We start from the raw sequence: 25,071 nt of genomic DNA, 5'->3' as shown, positions 1-25,071 counted from the left end.
ATGGCTTGTTCACCCGACACATACATAGTACTTCTCTGCCTGAAACATATGAGAATCTTGCTTCATTCGCGGATGTCTGCGCTCTTAATAGTTGGAAATCAACTTCTAAACATGTAATTACACGTCCTGCTGAGCTGGTTCTTCCACATTTATTGAAGAAATTCAACACTGCTAGCGCTATAGACTTATGTCATGAATTCAACTGAGGTAAACCAGGTGACTGGACAAATGACATAAAATGGACAAGCCTGGTATCGAACCCAGGACCTCTAGCGTGCATCCATACACTACTCACCCGTTATGCCAGGGAGGTTACTCCATCCCTGATGGTTATTCCAACATTTATTACTGTGCGCGCATTGACGAACGTGCCGAATCGAACCGACTGAAAAACATATTGTTCAGACAGACCTGCCATTCATCCCATAAGTACGTGCGGTGTACTAAATCATGTTGAAAATCCAACGGGGCTTATACTACTACTCCATGAGGTGATGTGGCCACAATCATCGTTCCTGTCATTCTCTTTTTGTTTAACTTGAACTGCTTCCTTTCTGCAGTGATATGTATTTTCGGGCAAAATTCTGCGCTCTCAGCCTCAGATAATGCCCATCCTCAAAAGGTGGAATACTTGATAGTATGTGTGTGTTGGATCACAAGCCACGCTACCGACTTACCTCCCGGGCATAGCTCCACACCCGACGGCACCGCCTCCCCGATCCGTCTGTACACCGATCATTTTGTGGCATAGCCCTGATGTATGATAAGCTTCGATACTTATCTGAAGATCTGAAGTGCCTCTTTTGCTGCCATGTGGCCGCTGAGCGCCTATAAAAACCGCCTCATAACAACGGTGTGCATGTCGCCAGGACGGGGAGGGCAAGAAACAACAAAGGCCAAGGAACGATCTGTACAGACTCGAGCTCAAGTCGCAGAAATAGCTCAGGAAATCAGTAATGGAGCACTAGAGTGAAAGACTCAGTCCCCGTGAATGAAGATCAGAGGGAAAAATAAAACAGTCCCAAACTATACACATCATCGTCAGTTGATGGGTGTTTGCTGAGTCACGCCGGGTCGTTGCCCCGCAATAATCAATACTTGAGACATGGTACCACTCATGTAAGAAGCAACCGGGGACACAAGCTCTGCACCGCAAACCCCCAGCCGAGGACACAAGTGGGCAGTTCAAAGATGCAAGGGTAAAACGGAAAAAAAAAATCAGGAAAGTCCAGTGTGAAACCGGGGTATCATACTGTTCCCTGGATAGAGTTTTGAGGGCTCCGCCACCCACCGAATGTTGATTACATAATATGGCGTTCGGCAACTCCATGTAGCCGACAAGATCTGTATTGAGTCAGGTCGATTTTTATTGCATCACTAGTGGCCCGATGAGAGACATCAAACCAGGTAGTTGAGTCAATTAACAGAGCATGCAAGGCTTACACTCCATGTACGCTCTTGGCAAAGCGAGGAAAAATCCTCGACGTCACAGAATCGGACTCCCAAGCTTAGGGCGTTTCAGATTTTCAGATGCCGGGAGTTTTTTCATAGAGATAGTTCAGTTGGGGAACTTGACCCCTGGTCGTCTCATTGCCCGTCCCTCATTATGACTATTCCAAGCAATTAATCTTCCTGACGTATACATGTGATGAGATGCAAATGGGAGGTGGAATACACGAGAATAAAATGCCAGCTACATGTGCTCGTCCTAGGACATTGCCCTGGCATGACAGAATTAGATAAATTGAGAATGGGGGACCTCTGACACCCCCGAAATTCTAACGTGGAATGAATAGATAGCCATCTAGAGGTGACTCGAGACAAGATCCGCAGAATCGGAACACCCGAAGTTGCGTCTGCCCTGATGATCGCCCAATTGGATGACAGGGTCTGTCTGTTGGTGGCCGCAGAACAGCGAGACTTGATTGCCAGGAACTTGGTTGCCAGGAATAGATAGGCTGTCCGTCCGTATCACGATCCTACGAAGAGTCGGATAACGGGCTGCGAAAGCTTGAAGGTACTGCATGGTCAGAGGGTCCTGCAGAAGATGAATGGCGAGGGTGCGATTGGGAGATTTCAATGCGCAAGGGAAATTTTGTTTACGGATTACTGGATCATGGTCGGAGACGTCACGAGTCGTGTGATCAACGATTAATTCGATCCCGGCGTATGACACCGGGAAATTGTCATTCTCTTGAAGCAGACCCGAATAGTCATCATTAGACAGGTGACTGCAACACGGGTAACTGGATTCAACAGTACCTGGGGAGGTCTTTGCGTCCCCTTCTGCAGAAATTGTGGTATCCATACTGTTCGGAGGCTCCAGGTTGTTTCCTTGGTATGGTAAACATGCATCGGCAGTCAAGTGGTCATGTGCATGGGCGACATTTTTACACGAAACATGTCCTAGAACGGAATTATTGGTAACTGCGACTGTAATTAGAGCTGCAACAAAACCATGGAGTCTGCGTGTTGCTTACCACAGTCGGGAGCTTCAGGATGCGGCCTCCGAAGTTGTTCCCCCGAAAATTCACTTCCCTGGGCACGTTCAGAACAGCCTAAAAAGATACAGTGAATGATGCTGGGAAAAGGACGGTCTGCCAGGATAATTCACTTGAATGAGGTCGACGGCACATCAGGCACCCATCTGAGTGGTATTGTGGGCATTCCCTGCAAGTAGTCTGGGGGCGAAGCCGGAAGCATTGAACCAACCGAGCGTGGAAGAGGAATGAGACGACATACGTACCTTGGACCTTGGTTGCATTTGTGGCTCGCTGCAGTATAAATGTTTTATAGAATTGGCGTTGGGGGAAAATACTCAGCCTCGAAGGCGCTCTTATAAGCACTTGGCTGAATAAACCGTGTCATTTGATCATGTTTTGATGTTAAACACGCGCGCAACGGGAGGCGAAGGGTTTCGTTGCTGTTCTCACGGCTGAGTCGCCAATTCGATCGCGCGCCGCTCTATTCCAATAAAGGCTGGATACCTACACAGCGCGCCGCGCAGTCCAGCGCGTGTGGGCCTGGTTGTAACCACGCGCCAGTCCTATACCACAGGCTGGCCAGCCCGAATCTTGACGGGAAGGAGTGATAGAATCGTCTTGGCCGTATATATACCGACTTACGCGAATACCAATTTAAGGGTGCCCGTCGTGACGCCGTCTCGCGGGACAATATTAATATTCTTCTGTGTAAATACAATGGATGCATGTACTTAATAGGTTTGGAGTGGGGGTTAGCATTGAGGAGGTTCGTTTGTATGTATGAATAATGATGCCGCTGAAGCTCGGATCGGGTCCTGTTCCACATTGGAACTGCACTTGTTCAAGTGCGCTCCTTTATGCAAGCACTGTGGCTAGGTCCATCCCGCTCACAAGTGATGCCGACCTCCTACTAGTTAACGCGATAATCGATGCTTAGGGCGAATCATATTCAACCAGACGCATTGCTTGGAGCTGTGTGACCCAGATTAAGGACGTGACGCGTATAGTGGTGCTTTCTTGGTGCATCCCATGCGTAGTGCGCGTTCTTCTAGTGGAGGTGGCGAGTCTGTTTTTATTACACCGTAGCCCCGAGCGGCCACTCCGCCTACTTGTCATGCGGCTCACATGAGTGGGATCGTCAACACATGGTTGCGTTGTTTTCTTATTGCTATTTGTGGAAATGAATGGCGCGCTTACCTCCGTGTGAAGGCGTGGAGTTGACTTTTTGCACTCGAACACATGAAACTGCGCGCCGCGGTCTGCTTCCTTGCGTCGAGCACGTCGCGTTGTGTTATGGCGCGCTACCCAACGAACACTATATAACTCTACAATCGTCCCTCAAACTTTTTTCGTTGAGCTGCAAACCGATGTCCGCACCCAGTCGCATACCAAGGAATCGGACTCGGTGTCAACTTTGCAAGAACATCCACCAAGTAAGACACCCTTTCAATAGTAGTAATCTTCATCCTCTTAATTCTAGTAGTATGGTGGAGGCAGAACAGAAGACGATAGATGCGCGCGATGCGCACGGCGTGGGCTGCCTTGCGTGTTTCCAGGCGAAACACCAAGCACCCAAATTCAGCAAGGAAATTTCCGTCAGTCAACTCCTGAGATTTTTTAATCTTCGGCACTGACGTTAAACGAACCTGAAGCTGGAGAGGGCCCTTCACCTATAACCAGTGCAAGTAGCCAGCCTCCTCCATCCCTAGACTCCCAAAGCATGGGAGCTGGTCTCCCCGAACCCGAAGAATCCTTTACTTTACCGGCACTCTCTACCGAATTCGATCAGCTCCTGATGACCAGCGATACAGGATATTCCTTCAATCTTCTGCAACCAGTTCATGGAGAAGCGGTGGGCCCGTCTAATTCATGGCAAGGTACGCTTATTCGCAAGGAATCAATCCATTTCAAAGAACAAAGGTTTTGACTTCCCTCTTCCAGCAGGCAGAGAGGCCGCAGATATCGTGGGGCAGGATACGTTTCATCAGGTTCCAGGACTCGCTTATACCACTTCAGGAGCTTCATTTCAGCAACTTCAAGGTTCTGTAGGCGATGCGCGGCCGGTCGCAGATGCGGACCTCCAACGACACGTTCTGTTCGCCATCCCTGGATGCTTTCAGATCGTCCTCGAATTTGGGGGCGATGCCCTGAGAATCAACGAAGCGATCCCACCTACTCACAATTAACTCGGTAGTTAGCATAGACAGGATCCGCCCGACGGGCGTTCAAACACGCCTCGCGAACCCCCTTTCAATCACTTCGTCAAGCACGCACTCATTCCATCCAACTTGCACTCAATCCATCCAGCTCACACTCATCCCATCCAACATGCACTCATTCCATTCAACTCACACTCATCCCATATCCAACTCACACTCATTCCATTCAACTTGCACTCATTCCATTCAACTCGCACTCATTCCATTCAACTCGCACTCATTCCATTCAACTCGCACTCATTCCATTCAACTCGCACTCATTCCATTCAACTCGCACTCATTCCATTCAACTTGCGCTCATTCCATTCAACTCGCACTCATCCCATTCAACTCGCACTCATTCCATCCAACTCGCACTCTCTATTGTCTCTCTTTTCATCTAACAGGCTCCCCGTACATTCTAATCAACTCGCTTTCTAGCTCGTTCTCCGCATTCCGTCCCCAAATCTCTCTCCGCCGCATCCAGCTCCCTCCTCCCTCTCCCTCTCTCCCACCATCCCACTTTCAGACGTCACATATGTCATGGTGCGCTGAGCTTTTCAAAACTCACCAGCCGTTCCCACCTTTTTTTTGGCTTGCTGTAAGTTGCTCCGCTGACCTCCTTGTGTTTCCATGCTGTACAGACAGTGCTATTAGTTTCCGTCAATGATCATTACCGTGTTTTGTTATTCTATTTGTCAAGTGGGACCCACGAGGACCACACACGATGGATATAACTCTCCTGGTAACGTGTATGAAATAGAAATGGTTGGTTGATACTGTGCCCGTCAATCCCCCCCCCCCCCCCCCCGGCTCGGCGTGCATGTACCCACCAATGGTCCATGAGGGTGATATTGGGCCAAACAGCCATTAATGCGACAGCAAGCTGCAAGCCACAAAACTTGTGGGAGTCCCGCGCACGCGAATAATTGAAACTTTGGTGTGACTATGAGATAGGAGTCACTCGTGTATCTTCGGCCTATCATTGACTGCGAAGACTGGCACCGTGCATGCCTCGTCCGTCCACCTTTGAGAAGCTGAGGTTTTTTCCGTCTGTGCGTCATGGCAGTCTCAACGTTAGTGTTCTCGGTGTTCACGATGCGCAACATAGAATCCTTCATTATTCAAAGGCTCTCACTCGGCTTAACCAACGTACGTACGGGCCGAGTAACTGAAACAGATTATTTACGTGTACGTCACATTGATGAGCTGTTCGCTCGTTGTGAAAATATTTCATCTCCACCTACCGCGCATTCCGTATGGGGTCCACAGATCACCGGTCCTGCCTGAAAAGCGGGATGCCAGAAAACCGAAAGTGTTCGATATCTCCATATTCAAACAGACACGGCACTTGTGCGATCGCGCCTGAGGGATGACTGATTTAGCCCTACTTCAACTCGGAACTCTCAGCACAATTTCATCGAGGAACAGGATCATACACATTGGATTGAAGCTCCGAGCCCAGCGAGCCCAACCAAGCCGCGATAAGAGGGAAAACGGGTCGGAGAACGTCATGCACATTCAGCAAAAAAAAAAACCCACAAAGTAGCCACTGCAAAACCCTTTAGTTCGGAGGAACTTAAAGGTTAGTGCGGACAAGATCCGCAGAACAAGGTATCCCCAAATGACTTCTTGTTTGCTCATCCCCAAATTGGTTAACGGGCTTCGGCTGCACATCCCCCCGGCTAGCGCACGACCCCACGGGCGGTGGGGGTTGGCCATCCGTCTGGACCACGATCCTGCGAAGGGTGGGATAACGGGAAGCAAAGTCTGAGAGAAATTGCCTCGTCACTGGATCCTCGAGAAGCTTCACGGAGATGGTCGTATCGACAGCATCTAATGTGTGACAGGAGCACACTTGCTTCTCGGTTTCCTCTCCTTGGGTATCACGGTTTGCTAGAACAACGCTTAGCTGAATGCCAGCGTAGGAATGAGGGGGAGGTACGACACAGGATCCGAGGGACCCCGCATCGTTGGGAAGCGTGTTGCTTCGTGCGCGACTGGATTCCTGGGAACGTACCAAGCTTTCGCTTGCGTCAGGCGACACATCACTATCATCTGGTTCTGGGACCACGATCAAATCACTGTATTTTCCTTGCACACGACTCACCCACCACCCATTGCATTCTGAGCACTCTGCGTTTGGGGCTGATCCTTGTGATCAAATGATATGAGGCTAAATCCGGGGCGTACTAGTAAAAAAAAGCTACAATGAATCGATGGTGATGCGGTGAAGCCAAGCCAGATTTACTGATCCCAAGTGAACGGCATTGTGAGCAAGCAAGGGGTCCGGTTAAGACTGTTACTGCATCAGGCGGACAGTGTCCCTGGCGGTTGATTAATGTGGTGTAAAGGGGAAGGGGAAGTGGCATACCTTCCTTTGTAGCAGGCGATGTACATCTCTGATACAATCCAAATCTGTGGAGGGAGGCATCGTAGTTCCAACCAAGGAGTAGAAGATGAGGGTAGGTAGTGAAGGGTGGTGTCGTAGGTCCAAACGAAGTGATGGGAGATGACGAGTGGCGCACATGGAATATATATACAGGTCAAGCCATTTCAGGGGGTTGACGCCCCGCGCAATAAGTCCCGGAACGCGCCGATTGGAGAACCGCCCCGCGGACAAGATGAAATGGCGGTGTTGCCAACTCAGTTATGTCACTGGGTAGCTTCTAAATCGAGTGAGTGATTAAACATCCCGCGGGACTCTGACTTCTGTAAGCGCTGTTCGATGTCCACAATCCTATATAGTCCGCTCTTGCCCCACATTCTCTCCCCCTCTTCTCCACGATTCGTCCCTGAATATCACTCGTTTCTGCAATTGCGCCACCTCCATTCTCTTCATAAGACAGTGGGTGTACTTGGCTCCATCAAACATACCGGCTGATTTAGGGGCCAGGAATTTCCGATGGCTTCTTCATTGGCAGGAAGCCGAAATCAGGCCCCAGCAAGGAATCACTGGCAGCAAACTTGTACGGGCTGCAGAGCCATTCACCAAGTAAGGGTTTCCTTATCCATTCATTATTATACCCTAAAACTTTATTGGCAGCATTGTGGAGGAAGGTCCCATAGCGGAGGGCCATGTGCGCGTTGTGCGCGTCGCGGGATTCGTTGCGTGTTTCCTGAGCCGCCAGCTGTTCTGCCATCAAGGAATTGCCGTCAGTCGACCTGCATGTTTTCCGAGTCTAAATCACTGACTTTCGCGTTAGCGACAAACGAATTGTACGCAGGCTCGTCTTCGGGGGTCGCTAGGAACTGGATCCAGCCTTCGGTTGTCACAATTCCTTCAGGAGTCGCGCCCAGTCCTCCCACTGGGGCGCACTGCCTCCCGCAGGCCCATGGTGCAGGACACTCCTTGGAACCGCCCAACGGGGCGGGGGGACTATGGCAAAGTACGTCCTTTGGTGCGGGACGGGGAGAACTCATCTAATTCTTGAAATCATGATCACTTACTTGATCTCGCTGAAGATTTCGTTACGCCCAGCTGTGGCCAAGCTCAATACCGCTATGAGCCTGTTCCATCACCTATCTCGTCAGCAAGTGCTAGAGGAACATCCGGTGGACACGGATATGACACAGCATGGGCATCACTATTTCCCACTGCCCAAAGTGCTTCTGCAGCCCGAGGACTCTTGGGAAGCCCCCAAAGAGCAGAAGACGCAATGGCTGACTTCATGCGGTTCCAGCGACATATTCTCCTCGCGGTGCCGGGATCATTTCGGATCGTTTTTGAGGTCGAAGGCGGCGATCAGGCCATAGTGAACCTTCAAGACGCACCTACGTTGAATAGAGGTGGTGGTGCTCAAGCCGTCAGAGTTGAAAGTCATGAACCGGCCAGCTTCAGCAATAATGGTGTCAGTGCTCAAACCATTGTCGATCCTCATAGCTCAACTTACTTGGCGGCGATCAATGGCGGCAATGCTGGGATAGGGCCAACTTTCACTTACTAATCTGAGTCGCATCCTTGGCATCATACTCTGACTGGCAATTGGACCTATCATGTGAAGATCGAATGTTTTATGACTTACTCATTTTTCAAATTGCTCAACATCTCAGGTCCAGGATGATCAAATGCTATCATAGCCTGTACATATGCATTTAGTACGACTGTAATACGAACTGTTCTTGCACTGGAATCTTGCCGTTGCTCGGCACTTCCACGTTGCGTGGTAGTTATGATGTCCTTTGGTGGCGGCTACTACGGAGAGCAGGGGGGTATCAAGTAGGTCACCGGCGATTTATGGACTACCTGTCTAGAAAGACAGGAACATGAGGTCCGTAAACGAGCGGTTTGAACCTGAATAAGTAACCGTGTCACTCCATGACGGGGGTGGGTTGTTGGATGGATGTATGGGAACTCAAGCTAGAGCTGCAGTGGTAGCTCAGGAAAAACAAAGATACGAAGAGAAGGCGCGAAGGAGTCAGGGACGCAATGACGGACATAAGACGCAAGCCATGGACCATAAACCCCCAATTGGGAACACGGATCTCAAACGCAAACCTGCATGACCACCCTTGGAGGGGCGATCCAAAAGAATCGGCTATCGAATTGATCCAATAGGTCGCTGGGGGTGTCGGCTTCTGGTGGGGAATGATCCGTTTTGATCACGATCCTGCGGAGCGCGAGGAAACGGGCAGCCAAGGAAGAGAGAAGCTGCATCGTTACGGGGTCTTGGAGAAGACTCATTGAGAGGGCGAGGTTTGGAGAATTCAAGCGGCAGCCAGAAGTCTCCTCATGTCCGGCGGAACTTGTCCTGTGCATCGAGAGGCTCGTGATCCACGACTATTCCGAATCTGGTACAGGGAAAACAGTATTTTCTTGTTGGGGTTCTGAAGGAGTGTTGCCTAATGAGTGATCGGTGGGTGGAGGGCTGTGAGTGGCGGCGTTCGAGGGAGGCCGTGATTCTACAGTGGCACCATTGGGAGCTGGAAACGTGCTGTCGCGATGTGGAACGGTAGATGGAGATATAGATAGTCCCGAAACGCAAGGGTATAGGGGGGAATGCGAGTAATCAGGAAAGCCCGGTGCGAAATCGGGGAGTCGTACCGTTTCCTGAATCACGAGGGAAAACTTTGGCACCCCGAGAGCTGAACGGACTGCTCGAGCTCTGTGACGCGCAGGCTCTACTACAATTTCCAGGGCCTAATCGAGACGGGTTTAAATATTACATTCGTCCAGAATTGAAGAGGTTGCTCACCAGCACATTTGTAGCAGTCACTATCTGGATTTTCTGGTGGGAGACACAGTGAAAGTGGATGATGATAGATTGAAGCTAGATTTACCTAGCTGCGTTGTGAACTCCTCTTTCTTAGAAGGGATTGGAAGCCTTGCCGAGGCGGGCGGTGCCCTACTTCCTTGCTGATTGGGCTTCAGCACATAGCCCCAGATTTAACCTTGTACGGATGAAAGAGGGGATGACACACGTGAAAGGCTTGTTATAGAGTTCTGCTCCCCAGATGAGATATGCTAGTTGTGGATGAATATGGTACTACCAGTTCACAGCACTTTGCGGGGGGAAGGGATGAGCTGCTACCTAGGGCGTGAACGTTTATGAGGGATGTATATATACCTCCAATCTGCCCATTGGACATTAACCAAGTGTCGGCCGGCCGAGGAGCTAGAGGAAGCATGACGCGTTGGCAATATTAGGTAATCTATAATGAGGTACAATTCAAATTGCTTATCAGCCTCGAACACGCCACGAGGTGATCCCGCGCAAATTAACTCCGCGCACGCGCGCAACCGAAAGTTTGAAATAGTTCCTCGTGACGTGATAGGAGTATCACAGGAATGATTTTGCCGTTTGTTGACTACATACTTCACCTCATTGAAGAGTTGCGGAAACCTGCTGCTTCCTTCGCGCGTCAAATATCGATACTCTCACGGCGCGCAATATGGATGCCGCCAACAGAGGCATATAAGTTGGATTGGAGAACCAGACAGCCCCTCTCTGCCAACACATCGTCGCCCTGCCTCTTGGCATATCTTCACTTTGTTTATCTTTTACCGTGAATACTGTATGTTTCCCCATTCCCTTCCACATGACCAAACCTAAAGCCCAGATGATAAAGGGCTTCATACATAAGAACGTAGATGGCGCGATGCTCCAGCTGTAAGCGTCGAAGAAAGGTAAGGCGTTGTTTTGACTGAGTCCTCATTCTCTATAACCGTGGCCCTTTCTTGCAGTTTTGCGGGGGTCAGACCCACCGCGGTAAGTGCGCCGAATGCGCACGACTGGATCTCGCTTGTGTCTTTTTGGAAAAAACGGTAACCAGCTCCCAGATTTTCATCGATCTCCCTAGCGTGCTGATGAACGCCCTGTTTTAGAATGGCGCACGGGCTCAAGGCAACCTACAGGCTCGACGACCAAGAACTCACTGTCAATTAAGCTTATATCGTTTCATTTATACGTCATTCTTAATGTTCCCTAACAGTCTCGAATTCTCTCGGATTATCTGTGGATCGCAGGTCGACCCAGACTGTCGCTTTGGAAGGGCAACAAATGGCGCCGGCTGCTGTCGGTGTACCATGGGATGTTGGAACGAGTGCCCCTGCATGCACTCCCCCTCACCAGACGTACGCCGACTTGAATATGCAACCTGTCCCGGTGACAGGAGTGGAACCTTTTCTATCGGGTCTAGAATCTTGGGGCCATCCATATCAACCAAACGGCAAGGGCAGAACTGATCCCATTTCAACCAGGCTCAATCCAGGACAGGGGCTGGAATGGTCGGAGTCAACGGTGAATATGGCTGCGGAAGCCCGCGGCTCTTTGCCCAGTGAGCTCCTTTCACAATCTTGATGGCTGTCTAAACAGTATACTTCTCTTCAGGTTCTGTCGAACTCCGTCGAAGCCAAGGCCACATGAATCATAATTTACAGGAGATAGGTCCCTCTCCCGTGGCGAGTCTGGGACCTGTAGCCCCTTGGGATATTCAAAATGCGGCCGGCTCCGGATATGGCTTTACGGCCCCCCAACAAGAACAGCCCGCAAGGCAACATCGCCCTCTGGCCAATCCTCATACAGTAGACGATCCATCGGCAGATCTGGCTCGGTTCCAACGACATATTATATTTGCCGTTCCCGGGGTGTTCCGCCTGGTTTTCGAACTTGAGCGTAATGGACAAGGTGGCGAAAACCTTGATGATCTAGTCAACCATGAGAGCACCACTAATACTGTTGAAATGAACACTGCGATGTTTGACCAGCCTCGATTCTGAGTTGGGAGGTTCAGAAGCTGGAGACCTGGTGACAAGTGCTGGCCTGGACGGCGGTTGTCTTCCCGTGTCTCCTTGTACTTACTTTTTCTGCTGGAGCGGCCACTCTCTTGGCCAATGCGTTAGCGCCTTTCTGCCGTTTTAGCTGTATACCATGCTAATAGATTGGCGTTGTTTCTCCCCTGTGATGTCCTGTCACAAAACTTCGTCGTGTGTGCCATGCAGGTCGAGAGTACAGTTTGCCAATCACACGATGGCCTGTTCACATCTGCCCCTATGGCCGCCATTCCGAATAACCGTGGCAATTGGGCCGAGCTAGCTATTGCAGGTTTGGTTGCCGGCGATGCCAGAGTTTGAGCAAACGCGAGGCGTTGGCTGACAGTCGACCGAGACCGTTGGTGATAGTTTGTCTAGGGGCAAAAGTATTCTGGTTGAGTGGCGAGCGTACCTTGTGTGAATATGCGCCTTGCATGACGCCTCTCACAATATGAAACGTCAAGCCGCAAAGCAAGGAGGGACAAAGCGTGGACCCCTTTTCCCAGGGGATAATGTTGTGCTTGGACGAAGAATGAGGGTAACCATCGGCGGGTGGTTAACCCCACGCATGTACCGAGAAACAACCATGACAAAAACTAATCCATTATAGGTCGAAGCAGCCTCTATCAATCCATTATAGGGTGAAAAACGAGGTAATGTAGCAAAAAGAGTTGTCATCTATCAGGTGTCACACGAAAATCAGGCAAAAAGACGGTGCGAACAGAATGTTCGGCATATGATGCCAGGATACAGCACTCATAAATAGAAGAATCAGCTCACTCAGAACCCCTGCTAGTCTAGAAGCGATGGCGATGACGGGGCTTGACAGCAATTGTGACGGGACCAACGCAATTCGCGTGTTCAACCAAGGCGGCGAGACTCTCAGCAGCTGTTTCATCGCCTTCCACCTCGATAACAATACGGGAGGCACTCGGGATGGTGGATGAAATATAATTCTGGAAGCGAAGTAATTCACTCCTAGAAAGTTGGAATGCTGGAACATTTCCACCTGCAGCCACAGCCCCGCCCCCGCCCACAGCCGGGTGATCACTATCACCGGGAGAAGTAAGTTGGTTGGATAACCTATTGCGCCCACGGGTTAAGTTTTGCCGGCCTCCCGACGGCATATATTGGGCGTCAACCGGGGTGAAATTTTGAAATTGATTTGGCGGGTAGCGACTTGAAGCGGCTGAGGTCCCGGCGCCGCCCCAGCTCTGGGCTCCATGAGCATGTGCCGAGCGGGGTGTCCGTATCATGCTTGGATGTATAGTTTGCGCGTCATCCTGAAGGAACGCACCACCATCGCCAGTGGGAAACAAAGAATACCCGTAATTCGTACCACGGTCAGATACGGGGGGGAATGCGAAAGCTGGGCTGAAATGCTCAGGAATGACCTGAGGCGGTGGATGAGCGGCGAACTCCATGCCCCCGGCATTTTCCGTAGAAACTTCGGCGCTCCCGAACCTGTTGAAGCCTGTCTCGGAGAGGTTGTGGGTGCCGTGGGTCTGCGCGGCAAGATAGCTTGTAGCGCCGGATGCACCACTCGGAAGTACTTGCTCTCCTGCATTCTGCTGATGGACGTACTGCCTTGTGGGGTTAAAAGTTGGCATCTGTGGTTCCAGTGCAGCCGAGCCATTCCTGTTGTGGGGCCTTCTTGTTTCTTTGGCTGCCCTTTTCCTTTCATCTTGAAAGTTTAATAGTTGTGACGGTGTCTATTTGAAGATATGAGGAAGTCTGTAACCCAAACCGCAGGCGAGAACTCACCATCTTCTTACCGTCTTCATTGCTGAGGCACCTCAAGTGCAGTCGGGCACAATCCCAACATTTCCCCTCGGAGTCATATCTGCGAGGGCAACGCTAGGAAGCACGACGTCAGACTCAAATGACTGGTGCTGGTGACTCAGTCACCTTCTTTCGATCGGCACACGTGAAACACCCAGGCATTTCGGACTTTGTACCAACAAAGCCCGATCCCTCAGTGGGCTCTCTCGCCGAGGTGTTTAGCACTCTGCCTGGACCCAGCATCGTTGCTCGCCTGGGGGGGGTGCAAGGACAAGCTCTCTAGAAGTGATTGGAGCAACAGTCTATATCCCACACAACTCGGGCCCCCGCGCGGGACAAGGGTGGCGCCTTAGCACCCCAGTTGCTGGCCGTCCAGTCTGGCCACATGACAAAGTAGGCGCTCGGCGTTCGCCCACTGGCAAAGCTGTGTAACCCCAATTCATCCGCGCGCTTGCTTGCGTTGTTTTTGCGCGCTGGCGTGTCTCAGGGCGCCTATGTGATGAAAAGACCTCTCTTGCAAATTTTGACACGCATCGATGCTGCACTGCCCAAATGTCGCGCGGTATCAGATGAACGCAGGCATACGCCTCGGCAAGTTCCGCGCGGTGTGTCTGGGCGCTTCACCGAACCACAACATATAATAGGGCCACAACAAGCCTCATCACCTAAAACCTTTCCGCCCCCTCTAACTTTTCTCTATGAGCTTCAGCACCAGTTCCGATGTGAGCACCTGGCTATATTACTTTACTCATTACTTATTATCGGCAGATCTGTCCCGCAGGGAACTGTGACTATCGCGAATCCGAAGCTTCCGAAAAACGCTATTCGGTCAGTAATTGTCGCTAGTCTCAGTTTTTGCTCTAGCTAGCTCAAGAACAACGTGAAGAATTCCGGTACTAGACATCGTGTCAGGCCGCTCGATAATTTATCATCCAGTCTCTGCAGATGTGCAGACGAATCCAGGGCTCGGGTCGTTCGTCATGCTCAGATCGCGTCAACGGCTTCACCGCCAAGGAACACATCCGTTCACGCCTCATATGATGGTGTGGAGATGATCATCGAACCGGAGACTTATATGAGTAGTGCAACTGGCCGCTTGGCCGGTGTTGGTAAAGCCTCAGGCGTTGAGTCCGCCGGAGGGGCACAAATGCAACCCAACCCTCTTGATCATCCCATTGTCGCTCGATTCGTGGAAACTCTCATAGCGCGCTGCCCTGGGGTCCGCCGAGTTATCATTAAAACGGACGATGCAGGGTCCCACAGACTTCAGACGTCGCGCGAATGGCCCGGACATCTCGAAAAACTTTTCAGCAATATGCATTTGGAATCAGGCATCCCGGATTTTGAATGTGATGCGGACTACCAGGGTTCAGCCCCAAAGAAACCAAGCCAATTTTAGGTCGCTTTCCACACCCATCCATGGGATTTGCTAATCCGGCGTTGGACTAGCCAACGTGACGCTTTCCGAGATCAATACCCCCAACGTTGCTGGACAGTTGTACTCTTTACCCTATTCTGATATCCGCCTGGCTGCCTGGCAATTGTTTCTGTGATTCAAGCTATCTGAAAAATCCTATCGCCGAATTCCTTTCTTTGTTTCTGTATCTTGTATGTCGCTGGAGCACCTTCCAGAACGCGCTGTCGACTCACTGATGTTGTCATTTGATCAAGCTGTGTACCTACTTCTCAACAGGCTTCGTACTGATTATGCGGACAATGCGGACTACCTGGAAAAGTAATATACTATACCCTGTTAACATTATTCGAAACCCAGTGTCATCCATCAGGCGCCGAAATGAAGGGCATCATGGTGAGGTGTAAGCTCCTAGTTAGTGATCCTCGAGGTTGTGATGTCTGAGCGCGAATCGATGTCAGTACCAACTCGTATTTTCTTTCACCATCCTTCGAGTTGTGTGTAGTTCAGTTGATTTTGTGTAGGTTTTTGCATTCCGGAAAGTCGGCGTTAGTTGTTAAATTAATTGATATGAAATAAGCGTCAGCGAGGGTCGGATCCAGCTTGCTGTCACCATCCATGGGCACCAACGGAAGGCCGAAGCCCAAAACAACATCGCTACATAATGATTGCCAATCAAGTAGATTCCGATACATTAAATTATGTCATCTAAGTTGCCGCAACGAAACTAGACCGGTACTGGTGTAAGGTTGATAATAGGGTGGCAGAATCGGGTATTATGATCAGAGATTTTTGTGAGTAAGAGGGAATTGTGAGCTGCGATAGTATGGAGTATCAAGAAAACAGAATGAGGCCGTGAGCCACGTGGGTTTGGGTATTGGAGTAGGGTCTACACAAAGGATATAAAAATAGGATAACGTCCTGCGGCCCCAGACCCTCGGTAGGCAGGTGACCAGCCTCTCTTTAACGGGAAGGACCCTCGGTATAAACCATCAAACAAAATCAAGTGAAAGTAGGGTGAAATAGATACGCAAATGGATTCAAGCCGCCATACAACACGGATGTCCATGCAAAGTCAAGGGATTCTAAGTCGCCTCCGAATCAAAGGATTCTAGTCTAGTAAGAGATGAACTCAACGGTAAATATTGTGGCCTTTCATTTGTCTGAATAAGCCTTGGATTATTAATATAGTCCAATAATGCACTCAGGTCCACAAGCTCTGGGCCCCTGTCGTTCTCGACTTCGATGACAATGCGGGAAGTATTGGGGAATAGCGTCGTAATGTAGTCTTTGAAGTGAGCAACCGGCTGAAATGGGTTCAAGCATGTTTGGGGAGAGAGATTGTGACGGATATTGTTGGGATGTGCAGAGGCTGACAGAGGCGGTCCTGGGCCTTGTGCAACAGATAAATGATTTGGCACATATTCCTGGGTGTGGTATGAGGTAGGGGAAGGATGAGAAGGAAGTTTCGATTCGAGGCCCCAGTGCTGCGGGGGCTGCTGGAGGTCCCCAGCCGTAAAAGGACTTCTCGGTCTGGCCGCTGGGAACGGATGCGTTGATAATATGTCATCACCCGGGATTGGACATTCTTTCCAGTCGAACACATCCCATGAAATGCTTCCATGGAGTCCAGCGGGTTCACGGGAAACGTGCAAGTCAAGATGTGTACTGGAATCTTGAGTCCTGAGAGGCTGATTATATGTGGAGGATGACGAGCCCAACGGGAGCCCGAAACTCTGCGGGAGGGTTGGAAGATTCATCTCTTGGGGAGGGGCGTCAGACGACGCCGCTTGACTCGAAAGTGATAGTAGCGTGTCTACAATATTTGAATGCTCCCCGGACATAGTTGTGATTAGCTCGGACGTCGGTTGGTTTCTCGGAGGCGGGTTGACCCGTGTTGGTGTTCGGAGGCGCCGCCGAAATGATAGCGAGGTTTCGCGCGAAGACTGCATTCTAGATAGCGCACGTCTGGCCTTAGCTGTGGGTACGACGGAAGCCGATAAGCCAATGGGTTTTGGTAGGAACATTAATGATCCCATAAAAAACTTACGAGCATTGTAACGAGCCTTTCGAGCAGATTTTGCAGCCCGGCGTCTTTCCAGGTTAAAGTCGATCCGCGCCTGGTAAGACTAGTTTAGTAGTTATACCGTCGATCCCATTGGCATTGGCATTGACAATCAGAAACATGCGCATGACTCCAGTGGGTACACGATATTACTCACCATCACTTCCCAATGACTATTTTGGACGCAATCTAATGACAGTCTTGCGCATTCTTGGCAACGACCATGCTCATCGTAGCCAAGCGGACATCTCTAATCCAAAGACGGTCCATAAGAAATCATTCAGAAAGTTGGGAGAGATGTAACTAACCTTCTTCCTTTCCGTACAAGTGCGGCACTTCTCTGTAATGAACTCCCCCGAATTTACGTCAGGGAAGAGATTGTTGGAGACCTGCGTCTCAAGAGTCTGTGTTCCATCTCTCGGGTCTGACGGGTTGACGCGGTGCTCTTGTTGCATGTCGTTCGTTACCTTGCCCGCAGTTGGCACAGAGGATAGCCACGATGGGGTTGCACGGGGAACAGTGCTCATCGAGGATGGAAACTAGTTTGGGCAGAGCAACAAGAGAACTCAAACGATAGCGAAGCAACAATCATCTGGATGCTTTTTGATTCGATGGATTTATGCTATAATGCGAAGGCCCCGCGCGGGAGGTGGGGAGTATACCGGAAACAACGGCTGTGGCCGTTGTCGTGAGCGGGCGAGAGCTGTGCTTCATGCGACGGATTGTGGAGGAGACGTGTACGCTTGGTGTGCGCGCGCGCAATTAATATCCTGCAAGATATGTGCTCATTTGGCGCGCTGGAGATTGGGCCGCAGTCGAGTACGTGCACAGCATAGCATAGCAAGGCAACGAATTGGGAGTAACGCCCGGGTTTCGCGCGCCAGATTGACCAGGAAGGGAAGTCGTAAGAGGCTGGTCCTGGTCACCTGTCTAATCAGAATACTGTTGAATAGCGGCTGTACCGCATTTCCAGTCGCCGCAAAATGACGGACCTCAGTGCTTTTGCCAACGCGCGCGCTTTCAGGGGTTGTGAGGCACACCCCTGACGAATCCCGCAGTTCACAGGAGCCTCCATATGCAGAGCACAGGAATCTTTCGTCGCATCTCATTTTGAGCGCCTATGCACCCGGCGCATCATTTCACTGATGAGTAACCGCAATGATGGCTGAGACTATGCAGTGGACATCGGTGCCGAGATAGGTTGCTTAAAGACCAAGCTGCCGGTTCAGCATCCACTATCACCTACCCCAAGCCATCTCCTTTGTTACATGGATCTAAACAGCTTGTGTAATAAGGTGCTTCGTCTTGCCCATTGTATCCGCTATTCGTTTTTAATATGCACCTTGCAGTGCGGGCCTTCTTCCTTGACACAACCCACTCGTCCTTCAACGTATGCTGAACTGGTATGCGCGTTGACCTCCAATGAGATTGTTTCGGGCCAGGATCATAAGGGACTATTGAAAAATGGCTCTGCCACAGCATCACGTTCGTCGGTCAGATTTTCTACTGAGGGTAGAGCTTATTTGCCTGCTTCTCCAATTTCGTCTGATATTGATGGCCCCGAAGGGGACTCTGTTAGATCACCAGAAATACAGCCTAGGACTCCCAGAGCGAATCAGCATGTCCATCGTCACCGGCCCTCACGGAGTACTCTGCGGAACTTTTCGCAATCCCTATATCAGCGTCCCACAGAACTAGCTGCCCCTAAATTCGAGCTTAGAAGAGTTAACAAGCGGAAACCAACAGTGGACACCACTGAAATGGCCACTGAGGGGGCAGTTGGCCTACCAGAAGACAGTGAAGCCGGCTACTCACCAAACACTGGAGCTAGAGAAACCGTAAATCCATCCTCCTCAAGTCGGTCCGGTACTAACAGTATATCATTCAATGGCATCCAATTGGTTATTGAGCCAGAAGTTGATTCGAAAGATCCCTCTGCTTTCCCAAAAGTTACGCACGAAAACCTAGATACAAGTAACTCGCAAATAGATCCCCTTCGTCATCACACCCCTGCCCAATTCCTTGCTTTCCTTGCTTCCCATTTTCCCGGTGTCTCTCGGGTCATTGTCAAAGTTGGGGAACCCGAGCCTTCTCGTGTTCTTTGTTCCCTTATGGATCGGGTCGATCTCCAGACCCCGGAGGAGTCTACAACCGGGCACAGCGATATGTCAATTCCTGAGTCTTTCCGGCGTTTCCCCAACGGCCTGGTCCTCAGTCGTCTTTAATCATTGCATCCTTATTCGTACTAGTTCTGCGCGCATGATATGTATCCAGTATCGATGCGGGCGAAAAGGCCATACAGTCGTTTGGACGAATCATCTTGTTAATAGAGTGTGTAACCCATCCCGGTGTTTTACACCCCTCTTATAGAGCCCAGAACCTTTTAACCAACGATTATGATGAAGTCCGCTTGTCGCAGGGGCGGCTGATCGTTGATGACCTTGCAGGTTGGTGTTTGAGGATCTCTGTACGATCTTACTCTCATCTTATTGTGTCTCGCGAATCCCGCTTCCCAGATCTTGAGCGCTCGTTTGAAGCTAAAGGTGCCATATTAACTCCAAATGTGCCACTGCCATGTTGGAGATGCTCCTGAACTCGGAGAGACATTTTGCATAATTTGGTGCTAGGTTTATTCTTCTGGACCCCCCCCCCTTCTCCTACCCAGGCTGTATATTGTGCCCGTCTCCACAAGCCACATCGACCTCCAGACTAATTCTCAAACTACTTGTCGGCAAATTGTGAACAAAGTGACTTGCTTGGGGAGGATAGCGGTGCCATAGCAGATACTCTGTTGCTAACCTCGAGCGCAAGGATCGGAGGGGATTAATAACAATGTGCCCTTCGCCAGGAGCATTCCACAGTATCGGAGCACCTGTCCTTGTTTCTGAACCTTGTGGCGAAAAAAGGACAGACTGTGAGTTGATTGACATCCGTGTGGATCTATCGCCTAACGAATACAACGGATTTTGCCTCGAAATATCCACAACAGGAAATTCTTGCAAACGATCTGATATAATTCAGTGTAGGAAGCCTTTCTGGAACTCGGACAGTGCTGTTGGTTGATGCGTGCTAGTACGCTTCTTGAGGGGTGCGTAAGTGCAGCGCGTCCTCTGACCTAGTGGTCCCGGAAGCACACGTAAGGCGATTTCCATCGTGCGCGAAATAACGTGCTGATTGACGTTCCGCTATGAAGGCTGCCGGTCTGCCAATAATAGCCCGCCATCACACGCCACAATCATGATATCCTGGAGCGCTTTTATAATTTATGTCTGACTCTCGGGCCGTATCCGTTAGAACTAGATTGTAGGCCTTTTTCTATTATTGATGAATGTCCTCACGCATTTGCGAGCTTGTTAAATCCGGATTCAGGATATTGTGATCTTAGTGTGTCAGTGTGCTCCTCCCCGCTAGGGAGATAGGTTCAACCACAACAGTCATCGTAGGTATCTCCTCTACCAGGAGGAAGTTTTCACAGCGCGAAACGCCATGGTGTTATGGTGCGGATTGGTCAATGATCCTCCCAATAATTTGTCGTTCCCAGCTAGTTAGTAGTCAATACGATAGGCTAGAAAGCCGAGCGGAGATTTTCCCCAGGGAAAGGCTTTTTTTTGGCACCAGTAAGATCCTTGTGCCTGTTGGAAAACCTGCTCAGCGAGGCAGCTCACTTAGGTTAGCAATTAGCTTGGTTATGGATTCGCTCCGGCCGGACTTCCTCCCTCGGGCATCCCAATCGCCGCAGTCTCTGCACACTTTGTATGTCAGTTCAGCCTTCATGCATATAAGGAGCTGGCCAGTAAAGCCTGAAGTTTTAATAAGTCGCCGAGGGTCCCTTCCTGATCAATCTCTTGTCTTGCCGCTCTGTGATCTTTGCTCTCAGTTGTGATCTTCTCCCAATTCCCACACTTTGTCGATGTTGACAGGCTCAAGAATTGCCGACACAAATAATGGTAAATACATTAGTTACTGATATATACCTACCATATTGCGAGGACACCGATAGGAAGTTACCAGGGTCGGACGAACTTGGAGAAGGACTAACCACTGCCCGTAAGCTTGCCGGCGTTTCGCCTGCTGGGTTCTTCCTTCTGCAAAGGATGGCTCGGTTTTGCATTCCCCAATTAGCCCTCGGTTTTGTTTTTCTCAAGACCCCACCCTGAGGTGGGAGGCGAGAAGCGATAAGGGATATGGAGCGTACTAGAATGGGAATACCATTGATTTTTGATGCATGACTCAGAGGTTTAATTCGCTTGTCCCCATGCTGCAGCTACCTCAGCGAAATCCGTGTAAAGTGATTAGGCGGTCAGGTCAAACATGTCAGCCATTCTGGATGTGGTACATGGAAAACAGCCACCAAACAAAATAGAACAGTGACACAAACGGGGCGGGGCTGGCCAGGAGAAAATGTATATGAGTTGCGTTCGGATAGTGCAAAGTGGGACCTGGAGCTAGGCGTTGCACTTAGCCACAAACTAGTCTGTCTATCTATCGGAACTATCCTAGAGATGACTGCGAACTCGATCGGCAGAGTCAGTTCTACCCAAATCCGCGCTCCTTTGATCACCATCGAGTCCGTCGGCGGGTGGGTCGGTGGGTCCAAGGGCAGAGCAGGGTTCAGAGGCATGTCTACCCATTCTGACTGTGATTCTGCGGAGGTTGGGGTAACGGGAAGCGAAATCCGAAAGGAATTGTATGGTGACTGGGTCTTGAAGGAGCAGCTCGGAGAGTGCGGTATCGACAGCACCCAACGAGTTCCGAGAATGCCCTCCCTTCTGTCCCCATCTATCTTGCGTGTCAGGGGTAGCGTGAACAACTTTCAACTCGATCCTGCGATGTTCCATCAAGGGAGAAGGAGGGCTCGGCGTTGCGCATACCGAGCTACCGTTCGAGGATATGGCATCCACCATTCCTCCGTTAGATAGGGATTTGGAGCAATGCTTGGGAGGTCGAGAGGTCGAGCCTTCGATTGTGGGCGTAGGGTCGAGATGTTCACAACCATTATTCGGTTCTGCAACCCCGGTCACATGTATTTGGTTACTGGACTCATTCACACGTCGCTCACCATTTATCGTAACCCGAGCCATCTGCATCTGGAGCTGATCTTCGTGAGCCAGCAATGTCGAATCAACGCGAGTACATCCTGGTTAGACATGTGGTAAGCTGATGGTGGTGGTGATTGAGTACGATCTACCTTTCTTCAAGAGGCTACACTCCAAACAGCCGAGGGCTGGACAGACCTACGGTTCTACATAGGTAGACGAAGATCTTGACAAAGGAACAAGGTATGATCATACCTTTCGTTCTGGCGCGCACAAGTTAAGCAAGAACATTATAAAAGTGGGGGACAATTTCACGAGTGCTCTTTCGCCGGATTGATTATATATAGTATAGAGGATCGAGGGTGCAGATAACATCTCAGTCACACGCAAAAATGATAGCCGCCGGTATTTTCATTGATTGGCGCCCCCGCGCCGCGGGGGGTGCAAGGGAGCAGGGCCCGGCGCGCGCCGTTTGGTGCAGTCAATTCATTTGCCCCATTGATTAGAATCGAGGGTGCTTCACATCCCCGCGGCCAGTGAATTCTTCATCATTACCAAATCAGAATTAGCCTCCAGCCTGAGGATATTTAATGTCGTATATATACACGCACATCTTCCCCCACGCATCCCCTCTTCATGGCCTCCGATCCCACCCACTTGGTGCCCCACGTGCTCCACAGTGAGTAGCACGACCCAGCCAAGCATGCACGGCTAACCTTGGAGCCAGCTGACGATGGATCCAACGGAACGAGGAAAGTGAAGAAGCTGGTTTGCGACACTTGCAGGAAGGCTCACAGCGTAAGGCGTTCTTATCCATTACTCGTTATTGATTAAAACCCTGGTAGCAGTTTTGTGAGGGGACTAATCCATGCTCGCGTTGCAAGCGGTGCGAGCTTGATTGTACACTTCCCAAAGAAACATCACCAGAGAATTCCAGTTAGTCAATCCGCATATCTCTGAATCTAAGTTCCTGAATTTTCTTCAGCGACAAACGAAACGCACCAGACCTGCCATACGTTCATCGCTACAAGCCCTTCACCTTATGGTGCAACCCCTCCACTCGCTCGACATACCTCCCGCATCGAACCAAACCCGTACTCTATTGTTCGTGAGAACTGTCTGGCGAGGAAGTATCGGGTTTTTGGAGAGATAAACTATTATCGTTCCTTGATAACGAAGGCCGCGGAAAATCCTCAATCTGTATTGTCCTTTTTGCAGCGTTGGGACGCGGAGATGTGCCTCGCTAAGATCAAAGATGAGCCAGAGCGCCTCGATTCACTCGATCGTGGACTGTACTGCCTGGAACGCCTAGAGTCTCTGGCATGCTACGATGAGGCAGAACGTCGCAAGTTTGTGATGGCGTCACTCGATACTGAGGCGAAACGCCGCGAGTTGCTGGCGGCGGCACTCTATGCTAGTGGGGTGCAACCCCTTGATCTGGAAGAGCCGACTCACGATGCGTGGCCGAAATCTTTCAGAGGAAGTACGTCCTTTCACATGACGTGGAAACGTGAAGGACTCATCTAATCTCTATGATCCCTTCAGATTCCGTCGAGCCCTGCCGTAGCCCCGCTCGATCCTATAACCCTACCTCCCCGGCACATGTTGGAGAAGCATACAGTCGACCCGCCTATGCCACATCATATGCTTCATCGTCTTCTGCGGTCCAGAGCTCCTCCACAATCCAGGACTCTTCTTGGAAGGGACTGCAGGGAGAAGGTTTTACGCGACCGAGCTGCCTCAGAAGTATGTTTTCTTCGCATGATGCGAGCATCTGACCTTGATCACTTAAATCATTGCTCCTCAATATAAAGCTCAACACCCCAACACGTTTGGGACCCACCCTGGGACGCCCACATATAACGACCCCGAGGCCATAGTGAAGACTTCATTGCCTGAACAGTCTTCGGTCGCCCATAAGCCGCCCATGACCCTAAACAGCTTTTTGGGGACCCCGCAGAATACAGATACAGAACATGTGATGGCGCATCTAAACCGATTCGACCGCCATATTCATAACCAAGTGAAAGTACCGTTTGACATCGTTCTTGAAGACGGAGAGGGCAGTCAAGCCGTTTGGAACTCTTGGACCCCGCCCACTCTCACGCTGGGAAATGATGGCGGTGGCCCTGGAACTATGATAGACCGTCATAGCCAACTCCATTGGGACAATACTGAGAGTGTAGGCCCTCAGGGCCCGCCTATACTGGAGAGCAGTGGCGATGGCTCCGGAATCATCATAGACCATGACCAACCCCATTGGGAGAATACTATTGGAGGTGGTGGGCAATTTGTCTTGGACCTCTACAGCGGGCCCATCCTGGGAAATGGCGGCGACGGTCCTCAAATCACTGCCGACCATCATAGCAATCATCATTGGGAGAATATTAATGGAGGAGATGACTTCCATGGCCCGCTCTCACCGGTGGATAGCGATGGTGGACCTCAAATTATCTTCGACCCCTCCGGTCCACCACATTGGGAGAATACCAACGATGGCGCTACTCAGGCCGTTGTGCACCTCCACGCCCCATCCATCTTAGAGAACAGTGGTGGTGGTGATCATAGACCATGGTCAGTCTCATTGGGACCGTACTGACGGAGAGGCCCTCCGGCCATCACAGAACGTCACGAACCACTTGTGTGTCTCATCTTCTGCACCCCTACTTGTATTCCCCTGGTCACGCTTCATCTTTCTTACCCTTACCAAACGATTTGTTACTTGTTTGTTGTTTAGCAGCATTGTCGGAGCGGATAGCTCCGTCACCCCCATGGCTTGTTCTGGATTTATTCGAACCCTTCGATCGGTCCCCTAGTAGCCTGACAACATACTGCTCATGT

The 25,071-nt window shown here is 50.5% G+C and overlaps 14 protein-coding genes across 14 annotated transcripts; 9 read left to right on the top strand and 5 right to left on the bottom strand.

Moving 5' to 3' along the window:
• Positions 1-1,773: 1,773 nt before the first annotated feature.
• On the bottom strand, positions 1,774-2,864 carry EI90DRAFT_74756 (uncharacterized protein). The gene is made up of 5 exons (XM_039068008.1): positions 2,747-2,864; positions 2,615-2,681; positions 2,481-2,558; positions 2,263-2,427; positions 1,774-2,193 (listed from the first exon to the last, which is right to left on the bottom strand). The coding sequence occupies exons 1-5, from the start codon at positions 2,762-2,764 to the stop codon at positions 1,805-1,807; spliced, it is 717 nt and encodes a 238-aa protein (XP_038919494.1). The 5' UTR covers positions 2,765-2,864; the 3' UTR covers positions 1,774-1,804.
• Positions 2,865-3,454: 590 nt separating this feature from the next.
• Positions 3,455-4,220, top strand: EI90DRAFT_74069 (uncharacterized protein). Its single transcript, XM_039068004.1, has one exon. The coding sequence runs from the start codon at positions 3,668-3,670 to the stop codon at positions 4,115-4,117; it is 450 nt and encodes a 149-aa protein (XP_038919493.1). The 5' UTR covers positions 3,455-3,667; the 3' UTR covers positions 4,118-4,220.
• Positions 4,204-4,669, top strand: EI90DRAFT_3119162 (uncharacterized protein; the record flags this gene model as incomplete). The annotated part of the gene is made up of 2 exons (XM_039063177.1): positions 4,204-4,360; positions 4,425-4,669. The coding sequence occupies 2 exons, from the start codon at positions 4,204-4,206 to the stop codon at positions 4,667-4,669; spliced, it is 402 nt and encodes a 133-aa protein (XP_038919492.1).
• Positions 4,621-5,410, top strand: EI90DRAFT_74889 (uncharacterized protein). The gene has a single exon (XM_039068009.1). The coding sequence runs from the start codon at positions 4,812-4,814 to the stop codon at positions 5,349-5,351; it is 540 nt and encodes a 179-aa protein (XP_038919491.1). The 5' UTR covers positions 4,621-4,811; the 3' UTR covers positions 5,352-5,410.
• A 608-nt stretch (positions 5,411-6,018) lies between these two features.
• EI90DRAFT_3043761 (uncharacterized protein) lies at positions 6,019-7,402 on the bottom strand. The gene is made up of 4 exons (XM_039059279.1): positions 7,056-7,402; positions 6,933-7,008; positions 6,796-6,873; positions 6,019-6,745 (listed from the first exon to the last, which is right to left on the bottom strand). The coding sequence occupies exons 1-4, from the start codon at positions 7,209-7,211 to the stop codon at positions 6,261-6,263; spliced, it is 795 nt and encodes a 264-aa protein (XP_038919490.1). The 5' UTR covers positions 7,212-7,402; the 3' UTR covers positions 6,019-6,260.
• A 180-nt stretch (positions 7,403-7,582) lies between these two features.
• On the top strand, positions 7,583-8,516 carry EI90DRAFT_3043755 (uncharacterized protein). Its single transcript, XM_039059278.1, has 3 exons — positions 7,583-7,676; positions 7,728-7,836; positions 7,888-8,516. The coding sequence occupies exons 1-3, from the start codon at positions 7,587-7,589 to the stop codon at positions 8,106-8,108; spliced, it is 420 nt and encodes a 139-aa protein (XP_038919489.1). The 5' UTR covers positions 7,583-7,586; the 3' UTR covers positions 8,109-8,516.
• Positions 8,517-10,378: 1,862 nt separating this feature from the next.
• EI90DRAFT_3152288 (uncharacterized protein) lies at positions 10,379-12,073 on the top strand. The gene is made up of 6 exons (XM_039065783.1): positions 10,379-10,696; positions 10,751-10,808; positions 10,866-10,946; positions 11,007-11,058; positions 11,114-11,458; positions 11,512-12,073. The coding sequence occupies exons 2-6, from the start codon at positions 10,773-10,775 to the stop codon at positions 11,898-11,900; spliced, it is 903 nt and encodes a 300-aa protein (XP_038919488.1). The 5' UTR covers positions 10,379-10,696; positions 10,751-10,772; the 3' UTR covers positions 11,901-12,073.
• A 997-nt stretch (positions 12,074-13,070) lies between these two features.
• EI90DRAFT_3287201 (uncharacterized protein) lies at positions 13,071-14,287 on the bottom strand (the record flags this gene model as incomplete). The annotated part of the gene is made up of 4 exons (XM_039067045.1): positions 13,842-14,287; positions 13,698-13,790; positions 13,231-13,645; positions 13,071-13,147 (listed from the first exon to the last, which is right to left on the bottom strand). The coding sequence occupies exons 1-4, from the start codon at positions 13,956-13,958 to the stop codon at positions 13,071-13,073; spliced, it is 702 nt and encodes a 233-aa protein (XP_038919487.1). The 5' UTR covers positions 13,959-14,287.
• A 126-nt stretch (positions 14,288-14,413) lies between these two features.
• Positions 14,414-15,478, top strand: EI90DRAFT_3287200 (uncharacterized protein; the record flags this gene model as incomplete). The annotated part of the gene is made up of 3 exons (XM_039067044.1): positions 14,414-14,437; positions 14,484-14,543; positions 14,602-15,478. The coding sequence occupies 3 exons, from the start codon at positions 14,414-14,416 to the stop codon at positions 15,112-15,114; spliced, it is 597 nt and encodes a 198-aa protein (XP_038919486.1). The 3' UTR covers positions 15,115-15,478.
• Positions 15,479-15,774: 296 nt separating this feature from the next.
• Positions 15,775-18,139, bottom strand: EI90DRAFT_3287199 (uncharacterized protein). The gene is made up of 4 exons (XM_039067043.1): positions 17,503-18,139; positions 17,352-17,444; positions 17,180-17,258; positions 15,775-17,107 (listed from the first exon to the last, which is right to left on the bottom strand). Exons 1-4 carry the CDS (start codon positions 17,719-17,721, stop codon positions 16,215-16,217), a joined length of 1,284 nt encoding a protein of 427 aa, XP_038919485.1. The 5' UTR covers positions 17,722-18,139; the 3' UTR covers positions 15,775-16,214.
• Positions 18,140-18,471: 332 nt separating this feature from the next.
• On the top strand, positions 18,472-19,032 carry EI90DRAFT_3043742 (uncharacterized protein). Its single transcript, XM_039059277.1, has 2 exons — positions 18,472-18,489; positions 18,544-19,032. Exon 2 carries the CDS (start codon positions 18,659-18,661, stop codon positions 18,890-18,892), a length of 234 nt encoding a protein of 77 aa, XP_038919484.1. The 5' UTR covers positions 18,472-18,489; positions 18,544-18,658; the 3' UTR covers positions 18,893-19,032.
• On the top strand, positions 18,955-19,419 carry EI90DRAFT_3013829 (uncharacterized protein; the record flags this gene model as incomplete). Its single annotated transcript, XM_039056703.1, has 1 exon — positions 18,955-19,419. One exon carries the CDS (start codon positions 18,955-18,957, stop codon positions 19,417-19,419), a length of 465 nt encoding a protein of 154 aa, XP_038919483.1.
• Positions 19,420-21,656: 2,237 nt separating this feature from the next.
• On the bottom strand, positions 21,657-22,497 carry EI90DRAFT_3043739 (uncharacterized protein). The gene is made up of 3 exons (XM_039059276.1): positions 22,383-22,497; positions 22,254-22,331; positions 21,657-22,199 (listed from the first exon to the last, which is right to left on the bottom strand). The coding sequence occupies exons 2-3, from the start codon at positions 22,279-22,281 to the stop codon at positions 21,691-21,693; spliced, it is 537 nt and encodes a 178-aa protein (XP_038919482.1). The 5' UTR covers positions 22,282-22,331; positions 22,383-22,497; the 3' UTR covers positions 21,657-21,690.
• A 369-nt stretch (positions 22,498-22,866) lies between these two features.
• On the top strand, positions 22,867-24,829 carry EI90DRAFT_3119153 (uncharacterized protein; the record flags this gene model as incomplete). Its single annotated transcript, XM_039063176.1, has 6 exons — positions 22,867-22,909; positions 22,958-23,028; positions 23,076-23,166; positions 23,216-23,713; positions 23,776-23,976; positions 24,045-24,829. 6 exons carry the CDS (start codon positions 22,867-22,869, stop codon positions 24,827-24,829), a joined length of 1,689 nt encoding a protein of 562 aa, XP_038919481.1.
• Between the last annotated feature and the right edge of the window lie 242 nt (positions 24,830-25,071).

The sequence above is a fragment of the Cantharellus anzutake genome, assembly GCF_015039405.1.
Source record: "Cantharellus anzutake strain C23 chromosome Unknown EI90scaffold_10, whole genome shotgun sequence".
NCBI lineage: Eukaryota > Fungi > Basidiomycota > Agaricomycetes > Cantharellales > Hydnaceae > Cantharellus > Cantharellus anzutake.
This window is presented reverse-complemented; position numbering and strand designations above follow the sequence as displayed.